The sequence below is a fragment of the Balaenoptera musculus genome, chromosome 2 (assembly GCF_009873245.2).
Source record: "Balaenoptera musculus isolate JJ_BM4_2016_0621 chromosome 2, mBalMus1.pri.v3, whole genome shotgun sequence".
Lineage (NCBI taxonomy): Eukaryota > Metazoa > Chordata > Mammalia > Artiodactyla > Balaenopteridae > Balaenoptera > Balaenoptera musculus.
Genome location: NC_045786.1, coordinates 17902030 through 17919524, shown reverse-complemented (window position 1 = coordinate 17919524; position 17495 = coordinate 17902030). Strand labels below are relative to the sequence as shown.

Sequence of the window (17495 nt, the reverse complement as noted above, 5' to 3'; positions counted from 1 at the left end):
CATGCTCATTTAGGGACAGGAATTACCGCTAATATGGAAACGATTGTTTGACCTCTGATCAACAACGTTAGGCATTGCATGCAGGATATTGGTCACCATGTATTTCGAATAATGCTTTTTAGTTCATTACACTTGAAAATAGCCATGTGCCTAAGATAAGTGATGATAATTACTGTGTTTGGAATAAAATCCTGTGTTTCCTTACTTTGAGAAATGCCTTAATAGGTATGCAATTGGTTTAAACTGATAGGGACTGCCAAACTTTCTGACTTCATTTACAAGTTGGCTGTTGAACCTGTGTTTTTTTTTTTTGTGTGTGTGTGTGTGTGTGTGTGTGTGTGTGTGTCAATTTATTTATTTATCTCCCCCCCGCCCCGCCCAATTTTTATTTATATCTAGAGGGTGGTTTGAAGGTCAGAAAAGTACATTGACAACAATCCTATTTACGGACCATTTTATGGTTGTTATCTTTAAGCTTTAGCCTTGGCATTGCTTCCAAGGTCATACTCTGGTATAGCTGTCAGGAGGCACAAAAGACAAACTCTGGCCCAGGAGCAGGAATGGGGCTGCCACGCTGAATTGACAATATGACTACTGAAGATTTTAGCAAGCTTCCTGCAATTAAAAAAAAAAAATTGTCCTAAGCCATAATTACTCATTTCACTTCAGCCTCATAATTTCAGGTTAGACATCCTGAAAATAGTTTCCTTTGTTTTTTGTCTGTCTTTTCTTGTGGAAATGATAAAGCGGAAGATTGAATTGTCTTTGACCACAATTGCAGAGTTGAAAAATATTGTAAATTTAAAACCTTAAAACCACATAGGAATATTCGAAACCGTAGGATGCATAGAGGGTGCAAAAATGAAATCTATATGCATTGGGTATTTGGTGTTTCAAAATATGGCACAATTCCTAGTGATTTTTTAAAAGATGTTTGGAATTTTTGCATTGAGATAAAGTGGAAATATAGTTGGGTTTCCTCTGCTAACACAAAAATATCCATTACTTCTATGATGTTTATGAAATATTCCTGTATTTCTGCAGTAGGGATGTAGGTTTGCCGGGAAATCTGACCATCAGCTAAATAGCTGTTTCTGAGAGATAAAGCCTTGGAGTTGCAGCTTAGTATACCAGGAATAAGCCTCTAGAGCCAAGGCATTGAGTGGTTCTGTGTTATTTCTTTTTATTGGCTTAGGGAGGGGGCAGAAAGGACAGTCACTTTCCCTACCTTGGAAGAGATTTACTCCATAACCAGGCTATTGCTACCCGGGAGCAGCAAATTAATATGCATTTCTCAGCCTGGGTGGCTTTTTGACACCTGATGATATGGCAGTACATTTAGATGATAAGGAAAATGCCTGCTCACAGCAGGAACATCTGTTTTTTTTCTGGCAAGAGGGAAAGTTTTCCACCTTTCCCAAAAAGCTTGAGTGGATGTTTGGGCCAGTCTCTTAAGTGGAGGATTAAAGTTATAATTTTAAAAAAAGGAGAGTAATTCATTATGATATTTTTCTTATATAATCTTTTAGATGTAAAATAGTGGCTTTAATGATTTTTTATTGTTAGCAAATTCAGTAATTTTTAGGGTTTTCTATATTGGTCCTACTACTGGATTTTTATAAGTCTAAAGAAAAAGATTTCTTTCTTTCTTTTTAAAGTTTGCCAGTATACAGAATGGAGACATTAATTTGATCATAGAACAAAATAGATTTAAAACCCCATTCTCCAATTTATTATAAATTCAACTCTAACTTGTGAAAATATCAATGACGAAAATATTTGTTGGTTTATGTTTTTCTTCAAGTTATGAAATAGTTTTGCAAATACATTTAACAAACATTTTGACTTTCTTTGTAGTTGACTATAGTTTGGTCCATGAAAAATGTAGTCTTGCATAGACATAGTTAAAAGTACCATAATTTTAAAATCATTTACACTGGAAAAAGTATTTTCAAATTGAAAATAGAGTGCATTGTATCCATTTCAGTTGAAAACAGTGATTATCCATGCATATATTGTAGAAAATACATCGTATGTTATTAGGTTTGTGGATGTGCTCACATCACAGATACTAATCACAGCTTTATAGGACTATACTCTGTGTGTGCACTTGATCCAAACTTCAGACAGGATTTTGAGGACGAACATTGCTGAAATCCGAGTAGCACCTGCATGATGCTGTCGACAAAAATAACAGATATGTTGCATAATGATTAATAATATATTTTAGAAATTCTTCACTTACCTGGTGATGACTAAGGTGACTGTAACTGAACTTTTCATACATCATAAATCAATTAATATATGCATTTATTATTGACTTTACCATATCAACATTGAATTAGAATTTTTTTTTTGTTATGGGGGTATGTTTTATTTTTCTTACCAATTAAATACTCAACGTTGATTCTACGAATATAAAATTGTAGAATTTTTCAGATGGAGTTCAGAAGGACAGATCTTTTGATTTTGTTTTTTAGCCCTATCTGCCTTAATATGATTACTTTGTGGTTGCCTGCTGCATGAATTACATGTCATAATTGACATAGAGAAATGCCACACTACTCTTTAGATGCAACTGGAAATAATCAAATTTTTCCACAGACACTGTATACTGTAGGTGTGACATTAGATTGAAATAGGCATCTAACAATGGTATACATCTTTCAGTATAAATTTAAAAGTACAGTCATTGTATTTCAGTGAAAGTGCATTTCCACTGAAGTTTGTCGTGATACCTGATTAAAGCATGTCCTTATTGATTTGATTTTTTAAACAATGGTTAGAAATGTTCCTTTAAAATTCTGGGATTTTGAAACCTTGTGAAAGTAGGAAACATAGTAAGTATTCCAGAAAAAGCCGTCCACGTAGGTGCAGGCCACTGAGCTAAGTGCTAGAGTTTAAAGGTGACTGGTGATCTTCTGCCTAGGTGTCACTGTGATCATGGAAACAGCAATCTTTAAAATTAACTAAATTATAAGTTAGAAGTATAATTAGGAGTAAAATCGGAATTTAGTAGTTCAGAAAGCACGACATTTTTAGTTCTGTTGAGAGTCAGGAAATGCTTCTTAGAGAAGGCAGCTTGGGAACTGGGCCTTGAAGAGCGGTGAGTATTTTCACAGAAGAAATGTTGCTGGGAGTCTGGGCTGAGGAAAATCCTGTCGGAGGTGAGGAGGCCGTGACACCACGGGTCCCCGGGTCTGCCTCATGCTTGTTCCAGGTGTGACGTGACCTAACGGGCATTTTAGGAGAATCCTCTGTGGAACGTTGTTGGAGAGGATAAGGTTTGAGCCAGCCTCCAACTAGAAGGCTGCTGTAGTGGTTCAGAAGAGAGGCACGTTGATCCTGAACGAGGGTGATGGCCAAAGGGTAAGATCTTGGCCATGAGCTTTGGATTAACGAGACTGTGGAGATTAGGTACATACCTTTGGGACATCCTGTTGGAAATTTAGATCATGAATTCAGAGAAGCAGTTTAGTGTTGGTGACCTGTGCGTAGAAGTTGTCAGGGAGGAGGGTTTGCAATTGTACATTTTTGAGCTTGTGCAGGGAGACGGTAGTGAGTGGTCCATAGTAAGAGCCCACAGGGGCCATTTAAGGGAAGACGAATAATGATGGAGATTCAAAAGGAATCCAAAGGAAGTACCAGCAGCTTTTTGGATTCTAGACATCAGGAAAAGAGAGTTTTGTGGCATGTGGTCCCTTTACTTTAAAGATATATTTTTCCCTTTGCAAGTGGTATTTTGTCACTATGCATACATCCGGTTCATTATCAACTTTTCACCTAATGGTTTTAGCATCCACTGATTATCTTTGCCTGAATGAATGATTTCATTAGGAGTTGAAAACGGTGATTTTTCTAATACTGTTAATTGTTCTACTTCCATACTCGGCATTTTCCTGACAAGACAAGCTTTCCCCACTGACTGGCACTGTTGGTTTCTCTGAAATACAGTTCCTGCTAAAAAGGCAGGATCGATTTTTAATGCTTTCTGTTTGATTATTCATTGTCCAAGTAAAGAGTTGGTATAATAATCACCTCTAATGGTGGGAAAAGAATAGAAAAACTAGGTCCCTAGCCAATGGTAGGACCCTGCACGATCCTTGACGTAGAAATTGTGCTTGTGTTTCTCCACACTTCCAATCCTTTCTCTCTTCGTGGACGTTTAAGGTCCTGTCATTAATAAGTTTATCTGCCCCTTATGATTTATTTGAATTTCTGGTCAGTAAGTTTAGGGACAACCACGTGAAACAGATAGTTTCGCTTTGTTCTGAAGTTACTATGCTCAGGTTTTAAGGAAGGGCTCTTAGTATTTTGAGATACAGTGAACTTTAGTTTCTTCATTTGCTTCATTCTTTTCTTTCGACTTTGTCTATGTCCTCTGCTTATTTTACCATTTCCACATTCCTCTAAGCAAGGTCAGTACCTCATCCCCGGGTGTGGAACAGCAGCCTAATCTTACCAGCATCTTCCTTTTACTTGTGGTTATGCCCCATCACAGCTTGCTTTCTTTTTTTTTTTTTAATAACTTTATTTATTTTATTTATTTTTGGCTGTGTTGGGTCTTCGTTTCTGCACTCAGGCTTTCTCTAGTTGCGGCGAGCAGGGGCTACTCTTCGTTGCGGTGCATGGGCTTCTCATTGCAGTGGCTTCTCTTGTTGCAGAGCATGGGCTCTAGGTGCACGGGCCTCAGTAGTTGTGGCACGCAGGCTCAGTAGTTGTGGCTCACAGGCTCTAGTAGAGCACAGGCTCAGTAGTTGTGGCACACAGGCTTAGTTGCTTCACGACGTGTGGGATCTTCCCGGACCAGGGCTCGAACCTGTGTCCCCTGCATTGGCAGATGGATTCTTAACCACTGTGCCACCAGAGAAGCCCCTATCACAGCTTTCTTGAACCATAGTGACCAAAAAGGTACAGAGTTTTACTAGTAAAAAGTACTTGCTGCTAATGGTTAATTCTCCTATCGAGCTTTTAAAGTTTATTTTCTGTAGTTTGATTTTTAAAAAATTACAAAGTTTCATGCCAAAACTATACTGGTAAATCTTTATAGGTTAAAAAAATTTCTTTTTCATATGTCACAGCATTGGCATAGGTCCAGGACAGTCAATTCATTTTTAAGTTTTATTCTCTGATGAAACAGAAAACAGTATCCCGGTCTATTGCTAAGGTCTATACAATGCAAATCTATCATATTACACTTTTTTGTTTCTATGTGTGTGCTGACTGCTCATGTGGTTTAAGTAATAAAGGATAAGGATCAATCATGTATATGATGATATTTACAACCACGCTACCCTTAGCAAAGTTTTTAAGGAAAATATTTGGGTACTTAAAGTGGGGCACTGATGTAAGTGGGTTAAAGTGAGGTTAACATTTTAAATTTATTCTTGTAGGAGATATTTGGATTTAGTTATTGAACTAAAATGTTCGACTTTCCTACCTTATCCTAGCCTTCTCATTTCTTTTCAGAACATTGAAATTAAGTTTTGCAGCTCTAAAGCCAAAGCAAGTTGTTATAAATTATTATTTGAAAGAGATACTTTGGTTGCTCTGGGGTGTATTAAATAAATATTTATCAGTTGACTCGGTTTTTATGTAAAGACATCACTCGTCATAAGCATGTCGGGGTGAACAACTATATGTCTATTATGTACCATGTATTGGGATAGACTAATTTTTTTCTCTACTTGATATTTGAATTAATGTTTACAACTAGCTTGTGAAGGAGGCAACAGAAGAAACCAGAGTCTTCAATCTCTTGCCCAAAGTCACAAAACTACGAGGATCTAAATAAAGAGCAAATTCATTCATCTTCCCTGTTTTAAACATTTTTGGTGAATTATAGAAAATATCTCACAATATTATTCTAAGATTGGAAGGAAGAAGAAAAGAGAAAATGCCGTGATTGATAAAATGATGATGATGATGATAAAATACTTCTATACCAGATGATAAAAGTCTGGTATAGAAGTATTTTCCATTTTCTGGTGCACGTACTTGGCTTGGGGAGGTTGATTCGAGAGGAGGGCAGAATGTGTTCTTCTGTCTATTGTGGGCCTGCACGTGTGGCCGCAGCCCTCAGACTCCCTCATCCCAGGCAGGTGACTGCATTTCTGAGGTCTAACCTGGAGGAAATGTCCTCAGTCAGCTCTTTGGGATAGACTTGGGAAAAACATTTTAAATATGTAGAATCATTTTTCTGCTACTTTTGAAAAACCAGGTGCATCATTAATTTGCAAGATCTGGTTTTTTACAAGACACCTTTTTGTTTCTTTTTGAATAGAAAGATGAAAACTACAGAAGCCTCCCACGGGACACTAGTAACTGGTCTAACCAATTTCAGAGAGACAATGCTCGCTCATCTCTGAGTGCCAGTCACCCAATGGTGGACAAGTGGCTGGAGAAGCAAGAACAGGTAACATAAACGAATCCTTCTACACGCGTCGGTGGTGTACCTTCCTAGCCCATCCCCCAGACGTTTCCCTCCATCACAGTGATGACTGGAGATAAGTGATTCTGCCGAACTGTAGTTAAGGACCAGGCTCTGCATCAGAGTGTGTGTAACATAAATGTAGAATATTTCGGTGGTGGTTCCTGATCAAAGATTTCTCATAAGCAGGTGCTGTAGATTCTCAAGTATCACCACCGTAGAGCTTGTTAGGCTGTGAGGCACAGATATTTGGTGTGAATAATACGGTTTATAGGTAGACTTTCAAGACCACCCATGGGCTCTCCTCTCGACTGAGAGGCAATTAAGTCAAAGGATCTGAAGACGCAAAATAAATTTTCTGTTATCCCTGACTTCATTTTATGGGAAAAATATAAGCTCTAGTGTTGTTTCAGCATTTAGACTATCTTGTCAGGTCTGGGGACTTGTCCTTTCATAAATGTCAAGGACCTGTTGTAGGTGTCTATGTCTTCAGAGTAGCTTATTTCACTCTGTGGGGTAATCACCTCCAATTCATGAAATCAGAATTGTTACCACTCAGTATACATAATGGCTTCCTGTCTTGGGAAGAGGACTGTTTGCAACAAAACTGTTGGTATGAAGACTAAGAATTTATCTGGTAAGTTTTGATGTATAAAAAATTCTTGCAGTGTTGTTTTTTTAAAGTGTTAATTGTTAGTCACAGTGTTTCTCTGTAGTAGGAACGCCAGTGTTTTCTTTGTAGTTTTAATAGTTTTGATATTAAAAATGCACTTATTTGGTTCCTTCGTCATCTATATTCTTTAAAAAGTTCATATGGATCACAAACTAGGTGAGTACTCGGTGACAGAATGTTTTGTTGTGTATCAGTTTCAGTAATTTCTAAAATTATTGATAATTCAGTTGCCTAGATACTGGAATAGCTGTTTTTCAATTTAGATTAATGATATCAGTGGAAAGAAACCCTAAGTGTTTTGCTGAATTCATCTCAGTCTATGTTTTACAGCATAAACCTCCTAAAATAGTTCTGTGTATGTGGGGTGTTTGATTATGAAACAATAAAAAAGGACAGTTTGCCTTTTGTGCCACCTGTGATGGAATGATTTTTATCCTATAGTAAGGAGCATAAAACTTTGTGTGCTGGAAATAATTTTAAGATTTTTTTTTTGATGTGGACCATTTTTAAAGTCATTATTGAATTTGTTACAATATTGCTTCTGTTTTATGTTTTGGTTTTTTGGCTGCAAGGCATATAGGACCCCAGCTTCCTGACCAGGGATCAAACCCACACCCCCCGCATTGGAAGGCGAAGTCTTAACCAGTGGACCGCCAGGGAAGTCCCTGGAAATGATTTTAAATAGTTTAAAAACCGTGGAAGTTCTACTTAGGAAAAACAAGTGATAAAAACAAGTGAAAACCCAGTGATAATGAAATAGTAACACCAATTAGTTTAAAATCTGTATTGTTTTGAGAAAATTATCACTTTGAAGTAACTTTTTAGGATTGAGATAGTTCACCTCAGGCCTGGGGTCAGACTGGCTGCTATCGGCTCTTCACCACGTGTGGGGTTTGGGCACTTGCTCACCTTGTCTGTCCTTAATTTATTCACATAGTGGACATAGCAGATGGGTAATCATAGAGCTGGCCTCATTGGTGATATAATACCTGCTGAGGGCTTAGAGTCATGCCCGGTACCCAGACAAATTCAGTGTGTCTTAGTATATTTGTTGGAAAAACATTGGGTGCTAATACAGAACATCTAGATTGCATGATAAGGAACTACTCCTTGCTCCTTTAACAAGAAGTCAAGGGGAAGAGAAGGTAGCGGTTCATTTCTGGCCCAGTGGCCTTCCTGAGGGTCAAGTTTCCCCAGTTTCTCCCGGAGCCCCGCAGGCTTGGCTAGTCCTTTCCTGCTGGGTCCAGACCATCACATCCTTGCAGAGGAAGGGGGCGGGGCCCTTCTCTTCACTGTGACCCATTTGAAAGCAGATAAGCTTTTCCTGTCACCACCACCTCCCCCTTCCCCGCCCACCAGATGCCCTTTGTGTTTTGTTGTCCAGAATCTCATGACTTGCCTACCCCTTTCGAAATCAAAGGCAGTAAAAGTACCTGTGTTGGTTTAGACTAATTGCGTTTGACCTCCCCGTGCTGGGGGTGGAAATGGGGGTTTACCTTCCCTGAAACACAATTGCTCATCACTAAACACAGTCAGGGCTCCGTTCAAGCTGAAGATGCTGAATCTGACCATTTTTATTGCAAGATTAGGAGAAAAAAATTGGCAGCACGGAGTTTCTAAAATATGATACATTTAATTACTTCTAAAAATATAACTTTGTCTTACTATTGCGGTTGTAGGCCTGTTTTTATGGGAAGTAGTATAGATTTTCTTTGTAATTTGGGGGTTTCTTTTTAAGTAAAAGGGATGCAATGAGACACAAACACCTTTTTTTTTTTTTTTTTCCAAAACTAAGCCTTGATTGGCTTTTGTTGAAGTTATTTGAAGTATTTGTTCCATGATAAGAAAGTTAAAAAAGAAAAAAAAAAAGTGCTTTCTTAGTATGTGTAGCCCACTGTAAATGACATTAGCTTATTGACTCTTGAGCCTGCAATCATCTTCTTCCTTGGCTTCAGTTTAAGAAATGCCGATCCATTCATTAAATTTAATGATTTACCATCAGCAGGATAATTAACTAGCCTGAAGTCTATTTAACTGGACAGGAACAGCAAAAACAAAACAAAACCCATATTAAAACTTTGGCCAAAAGTAAGCACAATTGTTTGGGCAGAAGAGTACAAATAGGTTATGCTGGATACACTGGAAATCTAGTCCAGCCATTCTCATTTAATTGTGGACTTATTCATTTAACTGTTCCCATGAGTCATTTGACTTTAATGGCCTGATGTCTCTTCTGTGTTTTTTTTTTTTTGCCATTAAAAATATAGTAAAGGAGTGGCATCATGTAGATAAAAGAATATTTCATATGGTTAGAAAAAAAATCAGCCCTTGCCTTTATGCTTTGGGATCACCGGGGTGGAACTGATGTCTTCTTTTAGTTATGCCATCTGGACTGAAGAGGTCAAGAGAGTTCTAGATTGTATATGCCTCCAGTGGTTTTGTTTTTGCTCTATTTCCTACTAGAGTGCTTGTTTCTCATTATCTCTGTTTTTTGAAGGCAATTATGACCACATCAGCTTTGCCAGTGGGAATAAACAGTAGGGATGAAAAGGACAAAGGAGGGTGTGAGTGCTGAGCTAGCAGGCACCTCTGGAAGCTGAGGTGCTTTCTCTTTTGGGATTGATAAGGGGGCCGTTGAATCTTCCTTCCCTCTGTTAGAGTGTTGGTAAGTCACACCTCTGTCTCTAAAGGTAGGTGGTGTATCTGAACTCTGAACTCTGACCCAGGAAGCACTTGGAGTCAAAGTCTACATGATTCCAGAATCATGACTGACTCACCTTGCTCAGATTTGCCTGTAGCAGCATCCTACATCAGGGTCATCTCAGAAGGTAGAGGACTGAGCGTCTTTCAAAGACATCCTTTTCTTACCTCAATCTTGTGACTTCCTTCTCCCGGGAGCTCTCAGAGGAAGCACAGAGGATTTGAAAACTAAATGGGTTTCTGTCGTGTTGCCTTAAAAATGTTCTCCTGCTTCCGAAATTTTGACTCTGAGACCCAAGAAACAAAAAACACAGCAAACCCCCTTCAGTTTTGTTTTTGGTTTTTTTGGTAATTAATTAATTTAATTTATTTATTTTTGGCTGCGTTGGGTCTTCATTGCTGCGTGTGGGCTTTCTCTAGTTGCGGTGTGTGGGCTTCTCATTGCGGTGGCTTCTCCTGTTGCGGAGCACGGGCTCTAAGCACGTGGGCTTCAGTAGTTGTGGCACACGGGCTCAGTAGTTGTGGCGCACGGGCTTAGTTGCTCCACGGCGTGTGGGATCTTCCCGGACCAGGGCTCGAACCCTTGTCCCCTGCATTGGCAGGCGGATTCCTAACCACTGCGTCACCAGGGAAGCCTCCCCAGTTTTGATGTGTGACAATGCTTTAAGAAATCTGAATTCCTTTTAACGATTACCATTTCCTTGACTCTGCATGGACTATAATTTAATATTGGCAGATAATAGATCATAAGCTGCCTTTGTTCTTCTATCCCCACAGTTTATTGCAACTAATAAATTCCACAGAAGAGGAGGCAGGAACTTTACAATACATGATTGGGAGAATTTGGGACCAGAATGTAGAGGGACCTTAAGGGAAATTTAAGCTAATTGGGAGCCTGCCATTTTCACTACCTTGTCTGGGTGAACAGGCCTGAAGCCAATTAACAGAAAACACTAGGAGGTGGAAGGCACATTCCAGCCACCACTGACTCTCTGTTACAGGGGACGACTGCCCTGACCTTTAGAGAAAAGTCCATGCTTTAAGGTTCTTTCCATCAAGCAAAAACCGCATCTAATTGGCAGATTATACCGAGGGAGGCAGACTCAGGGAAAGACCTTAAATGTGTGGTGATCACGAGGTTTAGGTTTGATGTTGAATGGGCCATCCCGTCCTCTTTGGAGCCTGTGAGGCTATGAGTTTTAGAAGCACTAAACTGCCTTTTTCCTTCTTATTTTGTGCACTTTTGTCACTGTCTCCGGCCACGACGCTTTTGCTCCAGGCTTTTTCATGCAGACAGAACATTTCTGAATTTTGATCACTTATTCCTTCTGAAATGAATGTGGCTAATCCAGGGATAGGTCTGTTTTTACATCAGCCTGTATTTGTTGACTCCTAGAGATTATAATTAGAAAGTAGCGGATGGTTAAATAGAAAACCTATGTAATAAAATAATGCCAGGGAATGAATGCTTATCATTGGTCCTGTTCTCGGAAGAGTCCAACATTGTCTGCTTATCCTGATACTTTTTAAACTTTTGAAAATATTTATACATTATGATTGCTATTCACGTGCTACACAGTGAGTATAGTCACAAATCATGGAAAAGGTAAGTTACTATGAAAGTGTTTCATTTTTACATTTCATTGTAATTTGATTAAAGCCAAAGTTTTGAGGAGCTAGAGCAGAAGTAAATTTTAGAAATTAGAGCCTGTTTTGGATGTGAGTAAACAGCGTAGTGAAGCAACGTTTTTAAGCTTTTCCAGATTTTGTATGGGGATAGTTTAAAAAAATGAGTAAGTCAGTCAGTAAGTCCTCGTGTTCCTAGGTTTTGCCCATTTCACCCTGGCGTGATGAGTGACGGGGTCAGGGGTCGTGCTGTGCGCCCACACCTCTCTCCGAGGTTGGTTTTTCCTCCATCCACCTGCACAGGGAAGATCTCATCCTTCCCCAAGTGCTTAAAAACCTTTTCTAGGGCTTCCCTGGTGGCTCAGTGGTTAAGAATCTGCCTGCCAATGCAGGGGACACGGGTTCGAGCCCTGGCCTGGGAAGATCCCACATGCCGCGGAGCGACTAAGCCCGTGAGCCACAACCACTGAGCCTGCGCGTCTGGAGCCTGTGCTCCGCAACAAGAGAGGTCGCGACAGTGAGAGGCCCGCGCACCGCGATGAAGAGTGGCCCTGCTCGCCGCAACTAGAGAAAGCCCTCGCACAGAAACGAAGACCCAACACAGCCAAAAAATAAATATAAATAAATAAATAAATTTATTAAAAAAAAAAAACCTTTTCTAAATGGGGGAAAAAAAATCTCATCTCATTGACACTTAGAACCATCCAGTTGACATAAATAACTCGTTTTCCAGAATATGAACTGATCATACTTTCTTAATGACAAAATGAGGAGGTGGCTTCTTCAGAAATCTGATTCCAACAGCTGCAAACCAGTCAGTGAAATGACTGCAGGGTCAAGCCCTTAGAACAAGGAAGAACTATGGAAGTTCTGACATGGGAGCTGGCCGGGTTTCGTGGTCTCCGCCACACTAATGGGACAGGAGGTTAGGGTCTGGTCCTGCTAAATAGTAACTGGAATGTGGTTTGTTTGTTTATTCTTTAGCACATAGACACTGAGTAACCAAAAGACTTGATAATCTGGTTAAAAATAATCAAAGGCCCCTGCCTCCCAATTCTGAAGTTCTACAGTTTTCTATTAAAAAGCAGGGGATTTATTAATATTATTTCCTAGTTGGCAAAGTTTCGCAGAACTTGGGCCAAAGCAAATAGAATTGTGTTCACCTCTAACAGCGGCAAATGTAGAAACTAAAAACATAGATCGTTTTAAAAATTAAGTTTAGTTTTCATTATAAAATGCCAGAGAGTTTCTTCATAGCAGAAACATGTCATGTTCACAATAACACCAAAAATAAAACCAAAACAACCTTTGAAGAGAGGGGTCATGTCTCCTGGATATGCCAAGAGCAGATTATCTTGTTGTGCTTTGATAATGGGATGCCTGCCATTATAATACATGTCTTAACATTAGTTGAGGTTTAAAACTGATAGTGTCATCTGCGTATGTGACACATATTATTTTTCAGAAGCCCTGCACATTTTCTACTTGTATTATCAAAGAACAGCGGACTTATAGCATCAAATGTAAGAACAGGACTGGAGCGCAGGGGTCTGGCGGACATTCTTCCGAGAAGGAAACACGAGTTTCCCAGGGAGCCTTGCCAGCCACGTGCGGGGCCACTTTGGATGGTGTTTTCCCGTGAGAGCGACAAGCAGCATTTTACCCTTATGTAAATTCAGTGGCACATAACTCACCGGTGTGGCCTTTTCTTGGTTGTATAAAATCTGCAACCTTCATTTTCACTATAGACAAAATGGGGAAAATAATACCTGCCATTGGCTTCATGCGTGAAGATTGAGTGAGTAACACATATCAAAATGCAGATCCAGTTTTTGGTGCATCGTGGGCACTTGTTAGGTGCTGCTTTCCTATCTTTATTTTGGGTAAGAATAGCCTCGATAACTCTCCCTAGTGTCACAACAGTCACTGTTTTTCTCCTGGCATATTGGGAGTAGCATTTGGGGTGCTGGGCTGGTTCATTTTCATCCCTGGTGTATTTCTAATGCCCTCATCATCCTTCCAGAATTGGATTCTTGCTTCCATGGCATCTTACCAGAATTAAAATAAAAGTTAATCATTTTAAATCATCTCTGGTTCTTTTCTGAAGAACATAATCTGACATAAAAATGACATTAGTGTTCATCTCTGTGTCTGTGTCCATTTTTTATATTCCCTTTTGGTTTTGGCAAGCACGCGTGGCTTTGATACGATTAGATCTAAGGATGCCATTTAAGAATGCTAAGTGTCTTACTAGGGTTTCTGCTTGGCCACTTTCTAAGCTTCTGGGTGCCTTTGTGAAGTGAATGGAGCTCGGGAGACACAGGGCTGCCCATGGGCTTTTAGAGTGAGGGGTGCAGTTTAAGGGGTCCTAGTCAATTCTCCTGTTCCTTTATGACTGGCCATTTTTATTGCTTCTTTGGCCTATGGAGCTCAAAGCCTGCAAGCAGCAGGGAAGTGCTTCAGAAATTCTACTGAGTGAAAAATCTTTGGTGGTATGTGGATTAACCTTCACTGGGAGTCTGTTAGTAGCTGATGATTTTCTTGCCTGTGAATACAGCTGCTAGAGCTAGATGTTTTAGAGCTTGCACTGTGGATAAAGGCACATTTTCTTTTTTAGCTACGACCCTCAGGTGCCTTTTCATAAATTCATTGCAGGCAGTCTTCAAGATTTTGTTGTGAGCTGTGTGATTAAATATGACCATGAAAAGAATACAGGCTTTCTCCTCTCTCTTTATCCCCACCCATCTGTATGTCATTTGCTTTTGAAAATTTGTTCTTTATTTCTACGCCCAGTGAGCGGGGGAACTGCTATCCTTTAAAAATCCTGGTTAAGAAATTGCATTAACATCTTTGGCTTACAGTATGTTGTTTTCACTACCCGTTTCCTGCAGCCTGCCTGTAGCAATTGAATCCCTCTAAGCCATTTAAAATTTTGGAATGTTATGATCTAGGTAGGTATACTTTTTCAAAATCAGTCTTAAACAGGCTTTTTCCAGCTACCTTCAACAGGATTCTGGAATGGTCCTGAAAAAATGACCGTTTTTAAGCACTAAAACATTTTGCCCAATGGTTTTATGTTCTTTTTTACCCCACTGAGGCCTGGGTATATGTGCCCTGTAGTATTTTCATTGGGTCTGTGTATCTATGAGACTTTTTTTTCCTTCAGTTCTTCCTCCCTCCCTTCCTCCCTCCCTCCCTTCCTTCCTTTCTCTCTTTCTTTTCTCTACTCTTATGGCTGAAAGGAGGTTGTTGATCAGCTTTCTTTTTAAAGAAGAAAATACTGTAAAATAAACATGTAGTTTCCACAACATACACCTGATGGTATTGCAAGGCAGTGGGGTTTGTTTGGGCTTTTAGGTTTCACTTTATGTATTTGTAGAAATACATACTCCTTTGCAAGAAGAACATATTACTTGAAATATTTTTATTTTTAGTAAATCAAACTTCATAAGATTAGAAGATGGAGCAATGTTTTCTCTCTCTCTCTCTCTTTTTTTAAAATAAATACCATAATTCCCAAGCTGTAAGATAAAATGGCAATGTGGATATTAATCAGAACGAAGTTAAACCCTTTGAGGAGTGCAGTGTCTCTTCCTGCCTGCGGTAATCGCTCATTTCTCTGAAGTCATTCTCGTATCCTCCTTTTCCCATCACTACATTTACAGACCTTCCTGGGCTCGTGCCGCCTGTCCTCATACCTGGAGGAAGCTTCCCTAAGGCCACCCGTCTTCACCTCTGTTCTGTCTGCCATCCCTTCTCAGTCTTAGGACTTTGCCTTCGTATTTAATTCCTCCCAACACAGTCCTGAATGTGTGTGTGTGTGTGTCTCTGCACTAGATCTTTCCGCTCAGCAGATACACGCTCCATTAACACTCCCCCTGCCCCACACGCCCTTGTGTCCCTTTTGCCTGCCTGGCTTACTGTCCCTCCCAGTTCACAGATTTGGTTCCTTCTTATCTTTCATGTATCCAACCCCACGCATCCCGCCCCCCCGCCCCCCCCAGGGGACCCTCCCTAATCCTCCCGCTTGCAGGAGGGGGACATTCCTGCTGCCCCTACATTATTGTCTCTTCTTTCATCAGCCTCTGTTTATAACATTTATGAATTTGAATTTATCTTTGTTTATGTCTGTTTCCATGAGCTAAAATGGCACAGGCGTTGTCTTGGTTACTGTTTGTTTGTAGCTCCGAGTCATCCCCCATGTGTTTTTGAGTGAATGAGTGTTGTGATAAATTGAAAGGAAAAAGCCCATAATATTTTTTATTTTTTCTGATACCATGTATTACAGGTGGATTCTTTGTTGGGTGGACTAGATTGGCCATTTTTATGCCATATGATGTGATATTGTGATTTTTATTAGTTACGAGCTAAAAATGGCAGATTATAGGTAAAGCAAAGAAAACCTGTTAAATATTAAGTCATGTAAATAAGTAAACCTTAGAAACACGGTCATACTTCTGAGTCATCGATGTTTGGCTGCATCCTGGCTTGTGTTGCAAGTGGTGCAAGTTTTACTTCAAAAACCTTGATCTGATGGGGAGCGCAGTCTTCTTCATCCACTTATTCAGTCACTTCTCATCTTCCCCTGAGAACATCTTGTAACTGAACATGGATTCAGGTGTTAAAAGGTGAGCACCATCAGCCTGTTACTAACAGTGTCTCTGCATCCTTATAACTTTTGCTGTATCACAGTTGGTCACAGTTGCCCTGGGAAAGCCCCCTGAGGCTTTTAAGGCTTTGTCTAGAAGGTCATGGTCTTAGAGGGTAAGAGCTGCTGGGACTTACTTAAGTGAGGCATTAGTGGGACATGAGGAAAAAAAGGCCGCCTAAAATGTTGCTCAAGGTCCAACATAGTCATCGATTCTATTAGCTCTAAAAATTTTAATTACTTGAATATTTAAAATATTTGATTATCAGAAAATATTAAATTACTCTGTTTATAACTAAAGTGACAGATTAATTTTCCATTTAATTGGAAAAACAATATTTGAACAAACCATTTGATTATATTTAATATTTTATAAGCAAGTGAGTTGAAAGTAATATATTCTCTCCTGAATATATATTTTATTTGTTTCAGAGCTGTTTTCTTACTGTTTAAAATTTTTTTTGCAGAGAGTGCTGAGGCTTTTATTGTCATTAGAATGAATATGAATTATACTATTACTCTGGGACCCCAGCCTGGGGAAAATGTTTTCTTTAAGAGACTAATTTTCTTATTCTAGGAACAGTGGAATTTGGTATTTACATGTTCAGTATATAAAATATGGATATTATAAATTCTGATCTAGCATTAGCATTTTAGATCTAGTAGATAGCTTTTTGATATGGTTTTCTTCAATTCTCTGAGTAAAGTTTCTCTTTTGATACATGGATATTTCATATAAAATTGAGTTTTAGAAATTATTTTCAAAGAGAGGAGTGATATCCTTTGTGTCTTATGGAATTGCACAAAAAGTTTTTTAGTGAAAGGAATTGATTCTTACAGGAAGATAACCTCACATAGGTTGTAGAGAATTTTTTTTAAAATTAACGCTTATTAGGTGTCCCTATTTATTCCTTATCATCCTCTGGGCTCATTGAACATCTAATGAGATGAGTGATTAGAATTATGGGGTCTTCCCTGCTACCTTGGAAGATAGTATACTCGTTGGACTATATGGGGATTAATTTGATGGCATGATTTCTTTTTTAATTAATTAATTAATTTTTAAACATCTTTATTGGAGTATAATTGCTTTACAATGGTGTGATAGTTTCTACTTTATAATAAAGTGAATCAGCTACACATATACATATATTCCCATCTCTCCTCCCTTTTGTGTCTCCCTCCCACCCTCCCTATCCCACCCTCTAGGTGGTCACAAAGCACCGAGCTGATCTCCCTGTGCTATGCGGCTGCTTCCCACTAGCTATCTATTTTACATTTGGTAGTGTATATATGTCCATGACACTCTCTCACTTCGTCCCAGCTTACCCTTCCCCCTCCCCATGTCCTCAAGTCCATTCTCTACGTCTGCGTCTTTATTGCTGTCCTGCCCCTAGGTTCTTCAGAACCATTTTTTT

General features: G+C 39.3%; 1 protein-coding gene across 15 annotated transcripts in view; it reads left to right on the top strand.

Moving 5' to 3' along the window:
* Positions 1–17495, top strand: part of PARD3 (par-3 family cell polarity regulator) — a 629285-nt gene that overhangs the window by 297845 nt on the left and 313945 nt on the right. For 12 of the 15 annotated variants that reach the window (XM_036842188.1, XM_036842189.1, XM_036842185.1 and 9 more), the window contains exon 5: positions 6284–6415. The exons of the other annotated variants lie outside the window; for them this stretch is intronic. In XM_036842188.1, coding sequence (XP_036698083.1) covers positions 6284–6415 — 132 coding nt within the window. The remainder of the gene's footprint in view (positions 1–6283; positions 6416–17495) is intronic. 15 annotated transcript variants of the gene reach the window in all.